Source organism: Nicotiana tabacum, chromosome 4 (assembly GCF_000715075.1).
Source record: "Nicotiana tabacum cultivar K326 chromosome 4, ASM71507v2, whole genome shotgun sequence".
Classification (NCBI taxonomy): Eukaryota; Viridiplantae; Streptophyta; class Magnoliopsida; order Solanales; family Solanaceae; genus Nicotiana; species Nicotiana tabacum.
Genome location: NC_134083.1, coordinates 125,215,518 through 125,239,162, shown reverse-complemented (window position 1 = coordinate 125,239,162; position 23,645 = coordinate 125,215,518). Strand labels below are relative to the sequence as shown.

Sequence of the window (23,645 nt, the reverse complement as noted above, 5' to 3'; positions counted from 1 at the left end):
TACATTTTCACCATATTCTTGTTCATTCTAATGTGTTATGGGACGACTCGAGCCTAATTTTAGTGTTTATATATGCAGGAGTCGATTGGAAGTAATTTGAGAAACATGTACATGAGTTTGGAGCTAAACCGGAAGAAAACAGATGAAGTGCATTTTTTGGGCCTCTAGGCGAGGGCTTCGCGCCAAGAAAAACGCCCAAGGTAGCGACCGATTTTTTTTGGTCGTCCAGTTGGGCACCTAGCACCAACTGTGACGCCCAAATGCGAGAACTCTCCTATTTCGACTTGGAGAAGGCTAATTCAGATCTACACATCCCTAACAAGTATAAAATGATTCCTAAACCTATTTTTGGGGGGTTGGACATTATTGGGAGGCTAGACCAACATGTGGAGCAATTTTTGGAGGCAAAAATCATAAAGTTCTTTATTCCTTCATCTTTTCTTTGTAATGTTTTCATGCAAAATACTTGTGTGATTGTAACTACAATTATGAGTGGCTAAGCACTCTAGTTTCTAGAGTTGTGGTTTTCATGAATATTGACGTTTATTAACTACATCTTTTTTTTATTCGAATTATCATCTTTGGTTGTTTCTCTAATTGTAGTTTTATTTTGTAAATTGTGTGCCATCAATTTACCCTATTATCTTTGCTATGCTTGAAAAAGTCATATTTAGATTAGAGTAGAATTACAGAGAGCTTGTTTATGAACCCGTGGCTTGAAAAAAGATTTCGCGATTAGGATAGAAATATACGTAATAGTCTTGCTCGGTTGAATGTCATATTATATTCGTTCACGATAGATTCAATACCATAGGAATAGAGGGTTGATATGTGGATAGGGATAGTATTATGGAAACATGCTATTTATATAAATGATCCGGCCAACTACCAACCATAGATAATTAATTACTAACTCAATAGGATTGATAAATCGACTACAACTCTAAAATCTTCATCTCCTCTGATTAAAATCCAACCACAATCGACTGCTTCTTGTTAATTCAGTTGATTACTTGTTTAATTTTCGCAATAGTAACCTTAGTAGAAAACCCATCACTTTTGATTGCCGTGAAAGTTAATTGATTTTACTTAACTTAGTTAGAAATTATTCTAAATTTTTGTGGGTTCGACGTCCAACTTTTGAGTCACTTTATTACTTGATGGCCACGTATAATTGTGTATACTTGGGGAATCAGCATAAATTAAATCATAGAGCTCTTTGGCTTCTACATTGCAGTTTTATGTCCTCTTTGGAGTAATGTTATAGTTGCTCTCTTTTTTTTAATCTTTGCTGCTTGAATATTATTCTTATATCCCTCTTCTCGGCTTTTCATCCATTGCTTCCTTTTCCTATTCATCTGCGTCTCTTATATGCTTTTGCATCAGCATCACAAGTCTAAATATGATATTGCGCAAAAGAAACCTGCAGCTATAGCCGATAGTCTACTGATTATTTATTTCTTAGGCTTAAATGCAAAGTCACCTTTAATAATGAACATCCGCAAGGAAAGATACAATTTAGTTAGTTGAAAAAACGAAGAAAAAATCAATTTTGTAACACATTAAACAAATGGGGATTATGGATTCAAAAAGACACAGCTCAAGATGCAATTTATAACACATTAAATAATTGGGAGTTATAGAATTTGAAAAATCATAAACCCCTCAATAAAGAGATGTTAGTTATGGATATGAATTTTTAAAATATCTTAAATGGTTAAAATGAAAGAAAAAAGTCAAAAAAGAGAGGATAAATAGGATTCCTATACTATGGGGTTGCCACGTTATTATGCCAAGTCCCTTCTTTAAATAGATATATAGATTTACCAAATTTCAAAATTCTTTCTCTTTCGCTTCTTCTTCCCCAACAAAAAACCATCCCATCATGAACCAAATCACCACCATAATCATCAGTTCACCCACCACCACAAGCTCTAGTTCCCTTCAAAAGCCCTACAAGGAAGTGAAAAAGATCATTGGAACACTGTTTTCCCGAAAAACGGATGAGTTGAATTTGTATATGTGGTATAACTTGACACAAATCGTAAAGAGTAAATAGAAATATCAAATATTGACTATAAAGAAACGATACAAACCGGATTGAAAGGAAGATGATTTATGAACGAGCAAAATGGAATCATGTATGAAGCTAAAAGGATAATCTCCTAATATGAGAATGTATCAACATTATTAGAGTTACAGTGTATTGATGACCTGCCTTCTACAGAAATAATCACCATCCCTCTTATAGTGAAGGGATCCTACTTTAGATATAATAAACAATACATAGTGGGGAACCCATGATAAATCAGTTTTTCCCTAATTTCTGCCGAGATTCCCTTTCTTAGTGCGGCTGTAACGGCTCTTGTCTATTGGCTCGATCTTGATTGGACTTGGTATCGGTCATTTTTCAATCTTAGAGCTCGATGTGGGCTCGAGTTTGATATTAACTCGGGGTTCGGTATTGGCTTGGGCTTTGGCTCTTAAGCTCGATTCCGTCGCTTCTCAGTATAGTTCAATTTGGACTTGAGCTCGATAATGGCGTCGAGCTCGGTATTTAATCTGACTCTGAAACTGAAAGCTTGTTCGTGCCTTCTTCAAATATCACCTCGATATTATGAAGACGCTCTTTGGTCCATCTTCACCAATCGTACGAAGGTTGAAAACGGTTTTGACCGTATACATATAGTCCCTTTGTTTCTCGGAAAGGATGTGGCGAGAAACGATATGATTTCCCAACGGCTCGATTAGATATACGCTGACATTTGCATCAAGCCCGATCATAACGTACGTGATAGCTGTCCCATCGATTTAGTTTATCAAGGCATCAAATGCGTGTCAGATGGTGGTCGACCGCTGCTGATATTGAACCGTCATTGCTCAATCTATAAATAACCCCTCTTTTCACTATTTTTCACTTTCAGATCTCCAAATCTTCTAATTTCCTTTTCGAATCTTCTGAGTTTTTCATCTGCAAATCTGTGATTTTCACTGTAAATCCCTTCTCAAAACACCACATACTCCCGTTCTTCATTCACAGAATTTAAGATGGCAAAAACGTCTAAAATTATTCTGCAAAAAGAGGTCGCTTCTTTATCTCGACCCGCCAGTGGGAAGGATATGGAGGAGCCCCGCCCTAGGGAATTCGTTTCGATAGGGTGTTCAACTGTAGGTGATTTTAGAATTGAAAATCCTTCTCCATTACCGGGTCGATGTGAGCCGATGTTGAGGTACCAGTGTTCAATTACCGAGAAATTTCTCGAGAAAGTCATACAAGAATGTAGCTGGGATAATAAACTCGTAGTAATCCCATCGCCTGATGAATCAATTACTACCTATGTCGAAGGGTTCTTAAGTTTTTACACTTATCCTTTCATGTTGGGCCCTCTAGACCCCGTCATCGTTGCCTTCTGCAAGAGGTACGACGTGACCCTCGGCCAGATCCATCCTTCCTTTCGGAGGATAGTGATTCTTCTTCATTTTTCTCGAGCAAGATCGAGGGGCGTATCTTCACCCTCGATCATCTTATGCGCCTTTATAGTCCCCGACTTTATCGAGGAGGGTTAATCAACCTTGCTCACTGAGCAACCAAAGCATCATTCTCGAGCATAGATGAGACTCGGGATCGGGGTTGGATGGGCCGTTTTGTTCGAATCAAAACCTCAGACCTAATCCCTGTCGATGACTTGCCATTTCCTGAGAAATGGAATACGAACCGTGAGTAAACGTTTCTCTTTTCCCGTTCTGATTTTGTGATTGCCTTTCATTTTGTTGATCCATTTTTCTTTTCCTGTCACAGCCGTAGCTCGGATGCTGGAACCGATATCGTATCTTAAACAATGGGACGAAATTATGGTGCTGCAGAGACCGCACTGCGAGCGTGCTTGGGTCGAATTATCAAAGGGTCAATGGGAGGCCCGTAGTCATGGTAAGTCTCTTCTCGATTTGTTTTTATGTTCTTCTTTATTTACTTACTCCCTTTTTTTTCTTTGTAGGACTCGGGAAGGATGTAGTCATGAGGCCCCCATCTGGTGATGAAGAGGTTCCTGCCCCGAAGAAGGTTAAAGAAAGGAAGAGAAAATATGTACCGAGCTCCCCGAGCTTGGAAAAGAAGAAACCGGCTAAGAGATCTCGCAAGCCGAAGGGGGGCTCCGGTGTCGTGCCTTCGGAAGTGGTCCACCAATTAAGCGACGAGCCCGAAGAAGGAGAGGAGAATTTAGCATGTGTATGGGCTAATGTTGTGATTCAACAGTCTTCCGATTTGGCAGAAGCAAATCAGGGAATCCTAGCCATAATCCCAGAATAAGAAGAAGCCGAGATTATCCCTTTTCGAGCTAAGATGGTTGAAGGGGATGCCGAGGGTAGGACTTCTCGGGCAGTAGAAGATATTTCGAGGGATGAGTTCGGGATAGTTGATATTAGTGGATCCCCTGAAATTTCGAATGCCATGATTCGAGAGGCCAGCATGTTGGAGGATGGTCCTATGAGGTCATTCAAAAGTCGGCTAATATCCACGGTTTTCTGGAGGGGCTCGAGTCAGGTGCCTCGGAGGAGGTTACCGGTTTGGGTGGAATGCTGGTACCCAAAAAAGTATCATGCTTGGGTTCTGCCGAGCCTTCATCGGTTCATAAACTGGTGGACCGATTCCTAGCCCCGAGTGTCGATCCCAACCGTAGGCGGAAGATAGTGCTCTCCGTACCTGAGGATACCCGAATATTTTCTCCCCCCGTGGGGATTTCCAGTTACCTTCGGTCCTTGGTGACCAAAGAGGATCAATCAGTGATGAATGCAGTGGGGCCCGCCTGTCTCTTTAACGAGGCCCAACACGCTTTGAAACGGGTAACTCTGATGGCATCTTTGTTGTTTCTTTTATACTTAGAATTGTAGGTAATTCTAACATTTTTCCTTCTGTTTGTAGGCTTCGGTATTGCATCACGAGACCTTTCTTAGAATTCGAGAGGAGCATGATGTTGAGGTTCGGAGCCTCATTGAGAAGAGTGACTCTTACAAGCTCCTTAGTGAAAAACTTGGAGCAGATTTGACAGCAGCTCAGGAAGAGCACGAGGAGATGGTTGAGCAAGTATTCCAAATTTTCCATGATAGTGAAGATGAAAAGGAGATAACCAATAACGATTCGATTCTACAGGTTTGACACAGGTAGATTGGTTACTGGCCGAGGCAGAAGAATTTAAAAAGAGTATGGATACCCTTGCCTCGAAAAAGGAAGCCGTTCAAGCTCAGTTGGAGTTGTCTGATGCCCAACTTTGATCTGCGAAAGAGAATACCTCGGGGATGATCGAGAAGATGAAAGAGCTTCAGCATCGATTGGATTTGGCCATTTCTGATAAAGCAGGCTTGGCTAATGAACTTGAAGTGGCCAGATCTGAGGTGATCGAGGCCAATAAAAGAGCCGATGTTAAAGTGGCTCAATTCAGGATCAATGTTGAGGTTAACCAAGCCAAAGCCAAGAGCATGGTCGAACATGTAAAATGGCAAGCTCGGAGAGAAGCTCTCGAGGAGGTCAGTGCTCAGGGCTTCGATGTTGGGGCTGAGATTGAAGTTGCCAGGGCGGAGGAGAACAAGGATCGAAGGTTGGCCTTTTCTAAGGAAGACTCTGATAGCTCGAGTGAGTATGAAGGTGATGAAGATGCCGAGAGCACGACCTCCGATGAGGATCGAGCCATTTAGGACCTTAGGTAGTTTGTTGTGTTCTTTTGAGGATGCTTTCGGTCTTTGTATAAAGAACTTCTTTTTAGCTAAGTTGCCTTTGTACAAGATTTGTAAATATAAAACTTTCTTCCTTTGAAGCAAAATAGCCTTTAGAGCTAAATAAATAGTTTGAATTTTAATTACTGTTGCCTTCGGGCTTTGTGGGTAGTTCCCTTTGCTTTGTCGGGCTCGAATAGCCTTCAGCCTTAAATAGTCGAGTGTTTGTTTGAACTCGAAATAATAAGTAACCCACTCGAAGTAATGTAGCCCGTAGGCCGTAGGCTTTATGGTCGAGTGAGTGCTTGCCCGAACTCGAAATAATAGTTAGCCCGTAGGCTTAGTAGTCGAGTGAGTGCTTGCTCAAACTCGAAGTAATAGTTAGCCCGTAGGCTTAGTAGTCGAGTGAGTGCTTGCTCAAACTCGGAGTAATAGTTAGCTCGTAGGCTCAGTAGTCGAGTGAGTGATTACTCGAACTCGAAGTAATGTTAGCCCGTAGGCTTAGTAGTCGAGTGAGTACTTGCTCAAACTCGAAGTAATGGTTAGCCCGTAGGCTTAGTAGTCATGTGACTGCTTGCTCGAACTCGAAGTAATAGTTAGCTCGTAGGCTTAGTAGTCAAGTGAGTGCTTGCTCTAACTCAAAGTGATGTAGCCTGTAGACTTAATAGTCGAGTGCGTGATTGCTCGAACTCGAAGTAATATAGCCCGTAAGCTTAGTAGTCGAGTGAGTAATTACTCGAACTCGAAGTAATGTAGCCCGTAGGCTTAGTAGTCGAGTGCGTGATTGCTCGAACTCGAAGTAATAGTTAGCATGTAGGCTTAGTAGTCGAGTGAGTGATTGCTCGAACTCGAAGTAATAGCTAGCCCGTAGGCTTTGTAGTCGAGTGAGTGCTTGCTTGAACTTGAAGTAATAGTTAGCCCGTAGGCTTAGTAATCGAGTGAGTGCTTGCTCTAACTCGAAGTAATAGTTAGCCCGTAGGCTTAGTAGTCGAGTGAGTGATTGCTCGAACTCAAAGTAATGTAGCCCGTAGGCTTAGTAGTCGAGTGAGTGATTGCTTGAACTCGAAGTAATAGTTAGCCCGTATGCTTAGTAGTCGAGTGAGTGCTTTCTCGAACTCGAAGTAATAGTTAGCCCGTAGGCTTAGTAGTCGAGTGAGTGATTGCTCGAACTCCAAGTAAAGTAGCCCGTAGGCTTAGTAGTCGAGTGAGTGATTGCTCAAACTCGAAGTAAGAGTAGCCTGTAGGCTTAGTCGAGTGAGTGAGTGCTTGCTCGAACTCAAAGTAAGAGTAGCCCGTAGGCTTAGTAGTCGAGTGAGTGCTTGCTCGAACTCGAAGTGATGTAACCCGTAGGCTTAATGGTCGAGTGAGTGATTGCTCGAACTAGAAGTAATGTAGCTCGTAGGCTTAGTAGTCGAGTGAGTGATTTCTCAAACTCGAAGTAATGTAGCCCTTGGGCTTCGTAGATAGTCCCCGAGTGAGAATGGTTGTTCAAACTCAAGTCGAGGTAGCCCTTAGGCTTTATAGTCGAGTGAGTGTTGCTCGAACTCAAAATATTTTGTAGCCCTTGGGCTTCGTAGATAGTCCCCGAGTGAGAATGGTTGCTCGAACTCGAGTCGGGGTAGCCCTTAGGCTTTATAGTCGAGTGAGTGTTGCTCGAACTTGTTGACTTTTCGGTTGGCAGTCCCCGATTTATGGGGTAATGGTCGGCCCTTAAGTCTGTTTGCATAATAGATCTTGAAATGGCGTTGAGCTCGGTATTTAATCTGACTCCGAAACTCGAATCTTGTTCGTGCCTTCTTCAAATCTCACCTCGATATTATGAAGACGATTTTCGGTCCATCTTCACCAATCGTACGAAGGTTGAAAACGATTTTGACCGTATATAAACACGACTAATAAACTTTCAAATATAGAATAATCTCTCCGACAACTATCAAATCTCATCCACTACCTTCCTCTTTCACCTTTCATCCTCTTGTAGCTTACAAAACAAGAGCCACACGTGGATCACCATCTTCAGATCACCAAAAATTTAAAATTTCATGTTGGAAAGAAATAACCCATTAATGGGTAGAGGGTGCGACTACATGTACGTGCATGGCTTGGCTAGTTTTTTCGAATCTAATTTTGGCCTTGCTCCGAACACCCATTAGAACTGCGACGGAAATGGTAGAGGTAATAAATTGTGAAATAGTGAATGAAAAACAGAGCTATGAGTAAGAGAGTGCGAGGAGTATTGGAGAAATCATGAATATATATCGGGTGATGAAGTATTGTAGGGTGCAGCTACTATAGGTCTGGTTGAATAGCCAATGTCATGGCCTATTATCTTTTTCTTTTCTAAGGTTTGGTTTACCGTACAACACTAGATGAAAAAAGATTATCAGTCTTTGGTGATGGTTTTGCTTGTTTTTTTTTTATATTTTAATCTTTTTCTTTTCAGTTTTCTTCTTTTTATTTTCCAATTCAGCCTTTTCTTATTGAAAATTTATCACTTTAGCGACATTACCTAAACAAATGCCACATAGGCGTTGTTAATGATTAGATGCGTTAATTAATTCTCATGTCGTGAGGTAGTAGTGTTAAAATTTAAATTAAAAAAAAGAGATAGGAACTTACTTTAAAATCCGATGCAAGTACATGTATCATTTCATATATTCTTCCTGTAGCTTTGTTTACCCGTAAAACAATATAGTTGAATTTATACGTTATTTATAGACAAGTGAATTGATTTAATCCTAAAATGATAAATAAATTAGGTAAAAATGTAAGACTTAGCGTTAAAATTGAGATAAGATAATAAAGATCTTGAGCCCGGGAACAGAGCTTCCGGAGGCAATAAGAACAATATAAATAGATAAGGAAGTAAAATGTTATTGAGCTTTTGAACAAAGTGTAGTAGTGTATGCTTCTCAGAAAATTTGTCCTTACAATGATGGTAGAGCTCACTTTTTATAATTGTACCTAGGGAATAAGGTTCTAGGATCAAGCCCCTCTTAAATGACAATTATGAGGGTAATTGAAGAGTGTGTAACAGTAGGCGGTAAATGCCTTATACTCTATAACGGACCGTGCACTTAATACTATAGAATATTTTTCATTAAATGCTACTAGGTGGTACACATTTACTTCGCCTTTATGAATAATCATTATTTTCGATAACAAGCGAGATCGTTGCCCTCAGGCTCAACTGTCTTCTGTTTTCGATTCCACGTGTCACTTTCTTGTGCGAACATTAAATATGAACATATTTTACCCCTACAACCTTTTCTTCTTTTTTTTTTTGAAAACTAAGGCTTTTAATTTTTTGAAAACAGTAGCATCTAAAATGTACTGTTCATTTGATGTGCAATTTCAAGGATAATTTTAGTTGAAATCAGAGTCGACTCGTAATGGATCATTTTGGTCAATTCTCCTTCATTTCCCGACATATGTGAGGGAGGTTTAAGGACCAAAGCGGCTTAAAATATAACATGAAGGTCTACAGTGGTTAAGTTCTGAAAGTGGGGGCTAGAGCTGTCATTTACTCGAAGATAAAACTATTCTGAAGAGAAAGCGAAAATTAGAAATCGGGAGAGAGAGAGAGAGAGAGAGATGAACGGCAGAGACGAAGAAAAGGGCTTGGTATGGAAGCTACCGATAGTTAAGTCGAAGCAATTGGGGAAGATTGGACCTGCTTTTGGACTTGGCATAGGCTGTGGTTTTGGTCTCGGAATCGGCCTTATCGGAGGTTCAATTAATTCTTCCCTTTTCCTGACTTCTCATTTTTGAGTAATTAACTCAGAGCTAATATTTCTTTCTTTCGTTAGGCACTGGCTTTGGTCCGGGGCTTCCTGGGTTGCAACTGGGTTTTGGGTTCGGTGCTGGGTGTGGAATTGGTCTTGGTTTTGGCTATGCTGTTGGAAGAGGTATTGCTTATGACGACAACCGTAAATACTCTAATGTTGGAAAGCTCTTCAATGGCCCTGCCAATTTCCCTAATCAGTAAGTTTTACCTGCTCTATTCTTATTATTCATGACCGTTGAGAAGTTCTATTTTTTTTATATTTAGTTCCTTCTGAAGTTTCAGGGCCATTTGATAATTAACAGGGTTAAAAGAAGCATAAAGAACAGTCCTCCCTTTTCCATTGTAGTATCAGTAAAATAATATGTAGCTGTCATATCAAGTGCAACAGCCAACGCGGTAGAACTAGAGTTCGATAAAATAAATACTAGTACTTATCTTCTAAGCTTAGATAAAGGTTTTGGATTACTTCTTACTCTCCCACTGTACCTCAATGAGATATTTTAACCAAAATTCTTGTTTTCTTGTGGCCTATAAGGCCTTTCAGTGTAGTGTTGGACTTATCTTCCTGAATTCTAATCTTGCATATTCCTCTGTAATTCTAGACTTGACCTAATGTTGACCTTGTCTTCAAGTGGAGTGTTTCAGAGTTATTGGTTGGCTATACGAGTTGATCACTGGGGAATATTTCCTTTTAATTCTGCATAGAAAACAGAACATGTTCATCATGATGCGCCTGCAATATTTTCAATGAAGCATAAGTTGCGCAATTCCAAACAAAAGAAGGCTGAAAAGAGGGACACAAACTGGTCTTCTCCTACACTTAGTGTCTTTTTTATTGCTAGTATTCAACAGCCAAATTTCTCTCGTATTTAACGAACTGTTGGAACTATCCTTGATGGGTGTCTCTCTTCGCTCTTGCTAATTGGGTCCTCTTTGGAATTGGGTTTGGAACAGGGGGATCAAATTGCATAACATGATATGTGCTTTGTTTCTAACCATTAAGGTGTAATTCCTAATGCCATATTCGCAATATTGTCAGGGATGAGGTAGGGGAACTCATCGATGAGCTTGTTGTGAACACCAAAAAGCTAATCAAAGCAACTACACAAGAGTTGGACAAGTGGAGAAGGTCCTAATTTGTGCCGTTCCCTTTTGTACACAGATCACTCCTTGTAATGTACATGCTAATTCTTAAGTAGCTTAGCTGCTTGGAGCGAAGGTGTCCCTGGTCTAGAAATATAATATGTAAATCGATAAATTTAACTAGTTTCTAGCCGAAGGTTTAGATGCTTTGTCTAAGTGGATATAAATAAGCATTATATATCTGATATTTCATATTTGATGTTATTGGTGTCAAGATTTCCTTTCCTTTAATGTTCTCATTGTATACGGGTAAAACCGAGCCCGATGAGTACCCCGATTTCCCGGTGAGGCAAACGGAGCAGGGACGTGACTGTAAGGAATCAGAGTCAGAGCCAGGAGCCTGTAGTATCAGGGCCCGAGCAGTTGGGTTAGACTGGTGCTCAAATGATTCCTTGCTTGTGATAGCTCTAAAAGTTATTCAAAGTTCTTGTTTTAGTTCATAAGTTTTTCATAAGAGATAGCTCGGAACCGAAGCCAGGTTCCTTGTTAAGCCTTTAACCGAACTTGGACTCACTATCATCATCGGTTTGCCTATTCACTTTATCTTTTACCATAACATATAATTGATTTTTCAGGCAGCTTAGTGGTTAGACTGGTGTTTCTCCCATTTGAAGGAAGTTCATATGCTACATTTGCAAGGTGAACAAACACAGAAGCAAAAGAAACTGGGAAGAGGGGGAATTTATATATTCCGGAATATCTTTACAAAGGCCCAACAAAAACGTCCTGGAACTGAACAAAAAATATGTACAGAATATAAAAACTAAAAAATCCTAAGATTTACGCCTGATCTTCGCTGGAACCCAATTCGTCACCAAAACCATTGGCGCCTTCGGATTCTTCGGGGCCCTCCTCACCTTCGGGTTCAACTAGCTTCTTCGCCTCGGCCTCAAGTCTTTTTGCCTCCTCGATCTCGGCAGATAGGTCGAAGCCTCAGGCATGGATCTCTTCGAGGGTCTCCCTTCGAGATAGCGCTTCACGTACTCAGCAGTGGTCTTCAGGCGAGCCTCGGCTGCTTCGACATCGGCCTTGTATTGAGCCACCATCTCGTCAGCATCGGCCGAGGTTATCTCCAACTTGGACCTCATTACTTCGAGCTCTTTACCAAGGGCATCCCGTTCAGCGATGGCCGAGCCCAGCTGTGTTCGGAGATCCTCATTATGCTGAGCCTGTTTATCAGCTTTCTCCTTCGCCACCCGAAGTTGAACTTCTACCGAAGACAGCTTGGCCTGGGCGGTTTCCTTCTCCGAGGCCAGCAGATCCATCTTGCTTTTTCACCCGTCGACTATTACTTGGATTTCATCCATCTCCTTTCGGAGTTGGTCAATTTGGTCGATCTTCTGCTGGACTTGCGAGGTATCGTCGTTACCGCGTCCTCGTTTCTAACTTCAAAGATCTTTACCTTTTCAACCAAGTGGGCATGCTCCCGCCTTAGGACCGATGCTTCTTTCTGAGTCCCATCCAGCTTGGCCTGAAGGTTCTTAATGACCCCTTCTTGCTGCTCGCGGAGAACCTTGTACATGTCCTTTTTCTGGGCAAGCTCCTTGACCTCAAGCTCGAGCTGGTTGACCTCAACCCGGTACCGAAGGAAGCTCTTGTGATGAAGTACCGAGGACTGCAAAAAGGTGAAAAACATGAGAAACATCAAAACCTAAGTAAAAGTTTGAAGGAACATAATGATGTCTTACCCGGTTCAGCGCCTGCTGCGCCTCATTGAAAAGGCACGACACGTTCACCTCATTATTTTCGCCCGGTCCTCCTCGGTCACCAAGCATCGGAGGTAGCTAGCTATCCCCACAGGAGCAGACAAAACCCGGGCCTCCTCCGAGACGGTCAGAATAACCGATCTCTTGCAACCGGAGCAGGGAATTGGTTAATCAATTTCGGGGTCGAACTCGGCCCGCCAGCTTCCGAGGATGTGTCTTTCTTCGGAACTTCCAGGTCGCCCAGCCTGGAGAAATCTTCCAAAGCGGACGAGTCCACACCATCGAAAAAGGAGTGAAGGGGATCGTCCGCGCCATGGACTCCTTCATTGGACTTCTCCTTTCTTGCTTGAGCCTCGTTGAGCATGGACTCGATGTAGGAGGGCGTCCCCGAAATCTCTATTATACCTGGCGCTTCCTTCGAAGCGGAGCCAGCGTTCTGCGGTGTCCCACCCCAGGTCTCCACATCGATCTCTTGAGTTTGAGGGGGGTCGACCTCACGAGTCTGCCCCTCGGATGCCTTCTGCTCTCCAGGAAAGGTCGTCACGTGGGTGACGAAAATGAGCTCATCCTCCGGCTGGTCCCTGAGCCGGAAGAGAGAGTCAGAGCCCGAAACCCGGGAGCTAGAGCTCTTCCTAGGCTTGCGGGCCACCCTCCTTTGGTTTCTTCACCTCAGAGCCCGAGGAGCCCGACAAATTTCTCTTCATTTTCTTCTTTTCCTCCCCGGCAGCCCCGGGCTGCCCCACAACGGAGGGATCAACTGGCAAGGACACGTCCTCGTCCCCTTCCAAAGGCCTAAGTTTGGCGGTCTTAGACAAACCTACAATAACAAAGGGGAAGAAAAGTCAGTATGATGGAAGATAGAAACATGGTATTAACTATTCAGAAAGAGGCCTTACTATGAGAACGGGCCTCCCATCGGCCCTTCGAATGCCCGCGCCATGCGCGCTCGGAGTATGTCATCTGAGTAAAAATGCCTTTGATCCATTCCTTTAGCCGGGGTACCGCATTCGGAACCCGGGAGACAGCTGCACAACCACAAGTATAAATGCGAAGAAAGAAATTGAAAGAAAAAGAATTTTGACGCTTAAAGAGAGATTGCACTTACGAGATGCATTCCACTTCTCAAGAAATGACATGTACTCGAGGGGAATCAAATCTTTGGTCTTCACCCAAACAAAACGTCCCTGCCAGCCCCGGTCTCGGTTTTCGTCAATACTCGAAAATGGAGCTTTGCTGGCCCGACGAGTAAGCTTGATCAGCCCCCCTCGAAAAATTCGGGGACTGTATAAACAAGTAGATGATCGATCGTGAACCGACGAGACTCGGTCTTGTTCACGAAGTAGCGAAGGAGGATCACAATCCTCCATAAAGATGGATGGATTTCCCCGAGGCACACCTCGTACCTCCTGCAAAAGTCCAGAACAATCGGGTCTACACCGGGCCCCGTGTGAAGGGGTAAGTATAAACACTTAAGTACCCCTCCACGTGGGTAGTAATGGCGTCTTCGGGCCCGGGGACTACTACATCCTTGCCATCCCAATTGCAGTCCTTTTGAACTATGGGAAGAACATCTTCGATCATGGAGCATATTTACCTTGATGCTCCTTCACCCCGGTCCTGTTTGCGTGAGGGTTTCTCGACCTTAAAGTCGTTTGCAATTGAGCAGCCCCCGGGAATGAGCGCTTTCAAGGGAGGCTCGGGGGCCGGTTCGTCAGCAGCCACCTCGGGAGAAGCTGTTTCGAGGGCAACTACTTCAGGAGCAACCGCCTCAATACCGGCGGCCGGTTGGGAGGATGAAGAGGCAACTTGTTGATGAACAGATTTGGATGTTTTGGCCATTGTTATCCGACGAGGTTTAAAAATTTTAAGAAAGAATACGAAGTTTTTGAAAGAACGAGTTTTAAAGATAAGGAACAGAGTATGAAGATTTGAAGGAAATCTAGGTAAAACTCTGGAAATCACTATGAGAATTGAAGAACAAGGATGAAGATATGAAGATTTGAAAGACATTTGATGATAGTTGGAAAGCTCGAAGGTAATAACTTGGTCAAAAAGTAGAAAAAGAACAAAGGATGGAAGCTTTTATAGGGAAACAGGCGACGCTTCGCATTCGGGGGCAACCAACCGATGAGTGACACGTGTCCGAAGTTAGAACGACGCGACTGATGGGATGTTTCGGCTTCTTAGTCGATGGGAAACGACAGATGTTCTCCGGTTCCTGCCTTTCAAACCGCGTATAGCGAAGGCAATCACTCGTATTGAATTAGTCCACATATCCTTAAAACCGCGTATAAATTCAATTGTTATCGATTTTAAGGGTAAACACTCATAATTTAATAAAGCCTTTTGAGAGGCACGTAAACGAGTCGTGAGAAGAAGAAAAATCAGCTTCACTAATAAAAATTGCTGCAGTAATACCAGTAGTTATCTGTAAATAAGCAATTATATTGGCTCTAACTTAGTCTAACAAAATGGTAATATGTACCCATAAGTTTCTACCCCTAATACATACACAAGGAACAAGCTAAGGATTAGTAGAGAGGGGCGAAAGTGTACAAAAAATGTGAATTGAGATTGTTTAATGGCCAAAAGTCAATATACTCGTCTGTTCTTTTAAGAGACAAGGTATGCTGCCAATGGTAGTGATGAGTGAGACCATAACAAACAGGTCGAGTTCGGCCATGACTTTTCACGTTTTAAGTGCTCCAAATTAAACATATATAGTCATTAACATCAATATTAATGAAAACCAAATTCAACATTTGAAAGTTACCTTGGGCACAAGGTGGAAACCTAGTATTGTAATGGTCACATTAATAAAAGCACAAATCTTAAACTAAGTAGCCTTTCAAGTGTATGAAAAATATCAAATCATGTCCCTTAAATTTTGAAGTACTATTATGTGCTGTGGAGTATAATGCACACTGATTGCTCTGACAAGTGAACAAATTGACAACTGAGGCAGAGTAAAGGAGACTGACTTCAGTTTAGATTTACTTCATGAAGAAAGTAAAATAGCAGTCCTCATGAAGCGCTTGAATCTGCTAGAATTGTTGTATGCTGCCATTGGCCGGCACTGTTCCTATTTTACCCTGATTCTCCTGCTGTTTTGTCACGTTACGGTAGGCGTCTATCACTCCATACTTTTTCATGCATATATAATTAGTCGTTATGAAAGGCTTAGGCTTAGGCCGGCACCTTTTATTCTGTTTCATTTCCTTGTTTCCTTCACCTTTTTGTCCTCAAACTGCTGACCTCTACTATGCACTCTTCCTTGTATAAAGCTTCTCTGTACCTCCAATGGAATCCGGAGAGGTCAAACAAGAAGTTGGAAGTAAACGAAAGCTGCCATGAAACGAAATATATCCATGTTTCTTCAGCTTCTGCTCATTATTCTGATGATGATCAGCTTCTTATTTACTTCTCTTCTTGTACCTTCGGTCTCTGCAACAACTCTCAATACCATTTCCACCTGTTTAATCAATTACAAAGTCAGTAACTTCTCTGTTTACCCAACAAGGAATCATGCTGGTAATAGTTACTATAACTTGCTTGATTTCTCCATTCAGAATCTCCGATTCGCAGCGTGCTCTAAACCAAAACCAACTGTCATTATCGTACCAGAGAGCAAGGAGCAGCTGGTGAGCAGCGTTCTGTGTTGCAGACAAGGCTCGTATGAAATCAGAGTAAGGTGCGGTGGACACAGTTATGAAGGGACTTCATCAGTTTCCTTTGATGGTTCCCCATTTGTGGTCATTGATTTGATGAAATTAGACGGCGTTTCAGTGGATGTGGATTCAGAAACCGCGTGGGTACAGGGCGGCGCTACACTTGGCCAGACTTATTATGCCATTTCCCGAGCCAGCAACGTTCATGGATTTTCAGCTGGTTCTTGCCCAACAGTTGGGGTTGGCGGGCACATTTCCGGGGGTGGTTACGGATTTTTATCCAGAAAATATGGACTTGCTGCTGATAACGTGGTGGATGCTCTTCTTGTTGATGCGGAAGGACGGCTATTAGACCGCAAAGCCATGGGAGAAGAAATCTTTTGGGCCATCAGAGGTGGAGGTGGAGGAATTTGGGGAATCATTTACGCCTGGAAAATCCGATTGCTCAAAGTGCCCAAGACCGTGACCAGTTTCATAATCCCTAGGCCTGGCTCCAAACGATATGTGTCCCAACTAGTTCACAAATGGCAACTTGTTGCACCAAAGTTAGAGGATGAATTTTATCTATCGATCTCCATGAGCTCTCCTAGTAAAGGAAACATTCCTATTGAAATAAATGCCCAATTCAGCGGATTTTACCTAGGTACAAAAACCGAAGCCATTTCCATCTTGAATGAGGCCTTTTCGGAGTTGGGAGTTCTGGAAGGTGACTGCAAAGAAATGAGTTGGATTGAATCAACACTTTTCTTCTCCGAATTAGATGACGTTGCGAATTCCTCCGATGTCTCTCGTTTGAAAGAGCGTTACTTTGAAAACAAATCATACTTCAAAGCCAAATCAGACTATGTGAAGACCCCAATTTCAGTGGGTGGGATTATGACGGCTCTTAATGTTCTTGAGAAAGAACCCAACGGACATGTCATCTTGGACCCTTATGGTGGAGCCATGCAAAGAATTAGTGAGGAAGCTATTGCTTTCCCTCATAGAAAGGGTAACCTTTTCGGAATTCAATATCTAGTAGTGTGGAAAGAAAAGGACAATAATAATATTGTCAAGAGCAATATTGGGTACATAGAGTGGATAAGAGAGTTTTACAATACAATGGCACCCCATGTTTCAAGTTCACCTAGGGCAGCTTATGTCAACTACATGGATCTGGACCTTGGAGTGATGGACGACTACTTATTGCCATGTACTAGTACTACTGCGTCTGCTAATCATGCCGTGGAGAGAGCAAGGGTCTGGGGTGAAAAGTATTTCTTGAATAACTATGATAGATTGGTCAAAGCTAAGACAAAAATTGACCCACTAAACGTTTTTCGACATCAACAGGGCATCCCTCCTTTGTTCGCCTCAATGCAAGAGTATACCTATAGTAGTAAATGAGATATAACAAATATATGTTCTAGCTCGTACTATTTAGGACACATTATTGGGTTGTCAGTTTACCTTTTTTTAATATAAAAAAAAAAAAAAAACATTGTTAGTTGTCCTATATAACTTTAATTTGCCTCCTGGGATGTATCATAAAGGTTCATGTATTATTTTATTTTTATTTTTAAAAAAAGGGAATAGCTCTTCCAATATTTAATCATGGAAAAAGGTAACCAGCGACCATAAGTTTTTATTAAGCTGAGAATGAAAAGCAACGGAGACTCACAAAGGTTGTGGTGGATAGATATATAGTATCCTCAAATACTTAATTATTTAATCATTTTTGTTGTCTCTCTTTTCCTTTATATTGTTATGAAAATATTGCATTGTGGATGTTCATTTATTACTCCGCTATAGATAATCTTTCTAAAAAAGATTATCCGTTTAATACTCTATTGAAGTTTATCTACAAGCAGAGGTTGCAAGCAATTCAATGAAATGATTTGCAGCAACTTCTTATTAAACAGGCAAGTTGCGAGCAGCTCATGCAGACAGTTTACAAGCAGCTCAAGAAAAGCCCCGTAGCTGCTTCATGAAAAGCCTTGCAGCTGCTTCCGGAAAAGCCTTGCAGCTGCTTCCTTTCTTCTATAAATAAAGGAGTTTTCAATTCATTATGTATATCAGTTTGAAATTGAATAATATATCAATGTCTCTTTATACTTGTCTTTACTTTACAATCTTTATTTTATAACACGTTATCAGCATGAGACTCTGCCATCTCGAGCAAATACTTTGAAAGTATCAGAGGTACGAACTTTCTTTTTCTAAATAATGTCAAATCTTTCTAAACTTGAATTTGTAGCCCTGGATATATCGGGCAAAAGCTACATGTCTTGGATGTTTGATGCTGAAATTCATCTTGATGCGATGGGTCTGGTAGACACCATCAAGGACAAAAATCAGGTATCAAACCAAGACCGTGTCAAAGTAATGATATTCCTATGCCATCACCTTGATGAGGGCGTGAGAATGGAATATCTTACTGTTAAAGATCCAGTCATACTATGGAATAATTTGAAAGATAGATATAACCACCTGAAGATGGTCGTTCTTCCATAGGCACGATATGATTGGACTCATTTAAGGCTACAAGATTTTAAATCTATTAGTGAGTATAATTCTGCTATGTTCAGAATTATTTTTCAATTGAAATTATGTGGTGATAATATGATCATGATATGTTGGAGAAAACTTTCACCACTTTTTATGCCTCGAATATGCTCATGCAGCAGCAATATCGAGAGATGAGATTCAAAAAGTATCTGAACTTATCTCACATCTTCTTGTAGCCGAGCAACATAATGGGCTATTAATAAAAAATCATGAAAGCCGACCTACTGGTTCTTGTCCATTCACTGAAGTCCATTCATTGAAAATGAATGAGACGAACTTCCACCAAGCTAAGCGTGGAAGAGTTCGTGGCCCCAGTCGTAGTCATGACCGTGGTCGGGGAAGAAACTCTAATCATGGTAATAATAATGCACCAAAGAACCCTCCTCACCACCAGCAGTGGAAAAGGAAGGAACAAAAGCATGAAGCGGTGCAAGCAACAAATGTAGAAAATGCATGCTATAGATGTGGAGGAAAATGACACTGGTCACGTACCTGTCGTATGCCAAAGCACCCGGTTGAGCTTTATCAAGCCTCCCTGAATAAGACAGAGAAAAATGCTGACGCAAATTTTATTTCTGAAGATAATTTTGACTTCATGCATTTGGATGTAGCTGATTACTTTGCACTCCCAGAAGGAGAAACAAGTCATGTGATTAGTGATGAATCTGTAAAAGTATAAATATTTTAATTTTTGTTGTTTGTAGTAGATAGTATAGTTATGTAATTGTTGTACATAAATAAAAAGTTATGCTTTGATAATGATGTTTACTATAATATATTTTGTTTATGTCATTTTGAAGAATATGGATAATCCTCAAATTATGTTTGGATCAAAGACCAATCATAAAGATATTTGTGTAATTGATAGTGGAACAACTCATGCTATATTCAAAGATCAGAAATACTTTTCTTATTTGTATAGGGAAAAAGCAAATGTTTCTACAATTTCTGGTAATATAAGTTTGATAGAAGGCTCCGGAAGAGCCACTATATTTCTGTCAAATGGAACAAAACTTATTATAGATAATGTATTATTCTCCTCCAAGCCCCAAAGAAACTTGTTGAGTTTTATAGATATCCGCCGAAATGGGTATCATGTTGAGACGATAGATGAAATGAATATGAAATATCTTTTTTATTACAAAGAATATTTCTAGCAAGAAGTGCATTGTAGAAAAGTTACCAACTTTATCTTCTGGCTTATACTATTCAAAGATTAGTACAGGTGAAGCACACTCTATCATAAACCAGAAGTTTACTGATTTAAATACTTTTGTGCTTTGGCATGGTCGTTTGGGCCATCTTGGATCAATAATGATGAGACAAATTACTGAATATTCGAGTGGGTATCCATTAAAGAACCTGAAGATTCTTACAAATGATGAATTTTCTTGTGATACTTGTTATCAAGACAATGATCACTAGACCATCACCAATGAAGGTTGGCATTGAACCCCCTGTCTTTTTAGAGCGTATATATGGGGATATATGTGGACCTATTCACCCACCAAATGGATTGTTTAGATATTTTATGGTCCTAATAGATGCATCTTCAAGATGGTCTCATGTGTGCCTACTATCATCTCGCAACTTGGCGTTTGCAAAGCTATTAGCCCAAATAATTCGATTAAGGTCACAAATCCCAGATTATCCTATAAAGGTTATTCGTCTTAATAATGCTGGAGAATTCTTATCTCAAGCTTTTGATGATTATTGTCTATCAGTTGGGATAAAAGTTGAACATCATGTAGCTTATGTTCATACTCAAAATGCCCTTGCAGAGTCATTTATTAAACGCATGCAATTGATAGCAAGACCACTGCTTATGAAAATAAAATTGTCCACTACTGTTTGGGGCCATGCTATCTTGCATGCAACATCACTTATTCGTCTCAGACCGACGCATTATAATAAATATTCTCCGTCACAATTAATTTTTGGTCATGAACCAAATATTGCGCATCTACGAATTTTTGGATGTGTTGTATATGTGCTAGTAGCACTACCACAGCGCAGTAAAATGGCCCCCCCCAGAGAAGGTTAGAAATATATGTTGGGTTTGAATCACCCTCTATTATTCGATATCTTTAACCATTGACGGGAGATTTATTTACTGCTCGATTTGCAGATTGTCGGTTTGATGAAACTAATTTCCCACAATTAGGGGGAGAGAAAAAGAAAATCAAAAAAGAAATTGTATGGAAAGTTTCATCATTATCTCATTTTGATCCACGTACCCCTATATGTATTCAGGAGGTCCAGAATATCATCCATTTACAAAATATAGCAAATAAAATGCCAGAGGCGTTTACTGATTTGAAAAGGATAACTAAGTCATATATCCCTGCAGAGAATGTGCCAATCCGAATTGATGTCCTAGCAGAACCATCTACTAGCATGAGAGCTACTGAACCTAAAGCACGCCTGAAGCGTGGTAGGCCTTTGGGTTCTAAGGATCGAAATCCTAGAAAAAGAAAATCGCCAAATGATCAAAATGACACTATGAAGGGATCTCCTGAAGAGACCCAAGATCTGATTAGTTCTGAGTTTCCAGAAGAAATGAATGAATCCAAGACTCAAGTGAGTGAGGAACTTTTAATAAGTTCTACTGGTGATGAGATTAATTTAAATCGATCTGAAATAGTGGTGGATAATATTTTTGCATATAATGTTGCACTTAACATTATGCAAGATAGTGAGAATTTTAAACCCCGATCTGTCGAAAAATGTCGACAAAGATCTAATTGGCCAAAATGGCAAGAGTCAATCCAATCAGAATTGAAGTCACTTGTTAAAAGAGAGGTCTTTGGACCAGTAGTCCAAACACTTGCTGGTATAAAACCAGTTGGTCATAAATGGGTTTTTGTGCGAAAAAGGAATGACAAAAATGAAGTTGAAAGATACAAGACTCGCCTTGTCGCACAAGGATTCTCATAATGACCCGGAGTCGATTATGAAGAAACATATTCACCCGTTATGGATGCCATAACATTTCGATATCTCATCAGTTTAGCCTTACGTGAAAGGCTTGAAATACATCTGATGGATGTGGTTACAACTTATCTGTACACTTGATAATAAAATTTACATGAAAATCCCTGAAGGATTTAAAATGCCTGAAGCATATTCAAAATCTCGGAAAATGTATTTAATCAGATTACAAAGATCTTTGTACGGTTTAAAGCAATCCGGGCGCATGTGGTATAATCGTCTCAATAAATATTTGTTGAACGAGGGTTAAATAAATGATGTTATTTGTCCATGTATTTTTATAAAGAAAATAACTTCAAAATTTGTTATACTTGCTGTTTATGTTGATGACATAAATCTTGTTGGAACTCCAGAAGAGCTCCAAAAGGCAATTGAATATCTTAAAAAAGAATTTGAGATGAAAGATCTTGGAAAGACAAAACTTTGTCTTGGTCTGCAAATTGAATATTTAGCAGACAGATCTTTATCCATCAATCTCCCTATACAGAAAGGGTCTTAAAACACTTTTACATGGACAAAGCGCACCCATTGAGTACACCAATGGTTGTTCGATTACTTGAAGTGAATAAGGATTTGTTCCGACCTCCAGAAGAGGATGCGGAACTCCTTGGTCCCGAAATACCTTATTTTAGTGCAATTGGTACACTTATGTATCTTGCTAATGCTACGAGGCCCGACATATCATTTTCTGTTAATTTACTAGCAAGATATAGCTCTTCTCCTACACGGAGACATTGGAACAGGATTAAGCATATATTGTGATATTTAAAGGGAACTCTTGATATGGGTTTATTTTATGCTAACAAAGATAGTGTAGATCTTGTTGGTTATGCAGATGCGGGTTATTTATCTGATCCCCATAAAGCTTGATCTCAAATCGGGTACGTGTTTACATGTGAAGGTACTGTCATATCATGACGCTCCACAAAGCAATCTATTGTTGCTACTTCTTCAAATCATGCTGGGATAATAGTTATTCATGAAGCAAGTAGGGAATGCGTATGGTTGAGATCAATAATTTATTTTATTCGAGAAAAATATGGTTTGGAATGTGAGAAAAGACCCACAATTTTATACGAAAATAATGCTGCATGCATAACCCAATTAAAGGGAGGATTTATAAAAGGAGATAGAACGAAGCACATTTCACCAAAATTATTCTACACACATGATCTTCAGAAAAATGGTGATATTGATGTGCAACAAATCCATTCAAGTCACAATCCGACATATTTGTTCCCTAAATCTTTGCCAACTTCAACTTTTGAGAAGATGGTATACAAGATTGGAATGCGAAAACTCAAATATTTGAAACCAAATTTTCATCAGAGAGAGTGAAATACGCGCTGTACTCTTTTTCTCTTACTAAAGTTTTTCCCATGGGGGTTTTTCTTGTAAGGTTTTTAATGAGGCAGCTAGAAATGCATATTACTAAAATATGTGTACTCTTTTTCCTTCACTGGAAATTTTTCCACTGGGTTTTTCCTAGTAAGGTTTTAACGAGGCACATTATCTTTTAATGATCATCCAAGGGGGAGTGTTATGAAAATATTATATTGTGGATGTCCATTTTTATTACTCCGCTATAGATAATCTTCCTGAAGAAGATTATCCGTTTAGTACTCTATTGAAGTTTATCTACAAGCAGCTGATGCAGGCAGGTTGCAAGCAACTCAATGAAATAATTTGCAACAGTTTCTTATTAAACAGGCAGGTTGCGAGCAGCTCATGCAGACAGCTTACAAGTAGCTCAAGAAAAGCCTTACAGCTGCTTCCTGAAAAGCCTTGCAGCTGCTTCCGAAAAAGCCTCGCAGCTACTTTCTTTCTTCTATAAATAGAGGAGTTTTCAGTTCATTATGTACATCTATTTGAAGTTGAATAATATATCAGTGTCTCTCTATACTTGTTTTTACTTTACCGTCTTTATTTTATAACATATATTAGTTTTTTCAATTATGAGACATTTTGTGATTTTAGTTCTCTAATGTTTCTTATAAAAAATAGTTACTATATTTCAAGTTCCAATCCAAATATGTAAAAGTCGCCAATTCATTACACGTTAGATAAATATATTAGCAAATAAATATTATGCAATAT

At 40.3% G+C, this 23,645-nt stretch overlaps 2 protein-coding genes across 4 annotated transcripts; both read left to right on the top strand.

Annotated features, from left to right (window-relative positions):
• The first annotated feature begins 9,168 nt into the window (after nucleotides 1-9,168).
• Nucleotides 9,169-18,057, top strand: LOC107779538 (uncharacterized). 3 transcript variants are annotated; one of them, XM_075252397.1, is made up of 3 exons: nucleotides 9,169-9,436; nucleotides 9,516-9,690; nucleotides 17,912-18,057. In XM_075252397.1, the coding sequence occupies exons 1-3, from the start codon at nucleotides 9,301-9,303 to the stop codon at nucleotides 17,967-17,969; spliced, it is 369 nt and encodes a 122-aa protein (XP_075108498.1). In that variant the 5' UTR covers nucleotides 9,169-9,300; the 3' UTR covers nucleotides 17,970-18,057. The 3 variants fall into 3 exon arrangements, with proteins under 3 accessions (XP_075108498.1, XP_016455475.1, XP_016455474.1); XM_016599989.2 differs by lacking the exon at nucleotides 17,912-18,057 and adding an exon at nucleotides 9,770-10,522 and having other exon boundaries at nucleotides 9,173-9,436; XM_016599988.2 differs by lacking the exon at nucleotides 17,912-18,057 and adding an exon at nucleotides 10,533-10,838 and having other exon boundaries at nucleotides 9,186-9,436.
• On the top strand, nucleotides 14,681-17,839 carry LOC107779537 (berberine bridge enzyme-like D-1). Its single transcript, XM_016599987.2, has one exon. The coding sequence runs from the start codon at nucleotides 15,693-15,695 to the stop codon at nucleotides 17,394-17,396; it is 1,704 nt and encodes a 567-aa protein (XP_016455473.1). The 5' UTR covers nucleotides 14,681-15,692; the 3' UTR covers nucleotides 17,397-17,839.
• Nucleotides 18,058-23,645: the final 5,588 nt, after the last annotated feature.

Bases quoted from the DNA above. Each gene is read 5' to 3' on its own strand.
- LOC107779537 (XM_016599987.2), top strand. From the start codon at position 15,693: ATGAAACGAAATATATCCATGTTTCTTCAGCTTCTGCTCATTATTCTG.
- LOC107779538 (XM_016599988.2), top strand. From the start codon at position 9,301: ATGAACGGCAGAGACGAAGAAAAGGGCTTGGTATGGAAGCTACCGATA. The intron at 9,437-9,515 runs GTTCAATTAATT...TTCTTTCGTTAG, and splicing joins CGGAATCGGCCTTATCGGAG to GCACTGGCTTTGGTCCGGGG. The intron at 9,691-10,532 runs GTAAGTTTTACC...CAATATTGTCAG, and splicing joins CCTGCCAATTTCCCTAATCA to GGATGAGGTAGGGGAACTCA.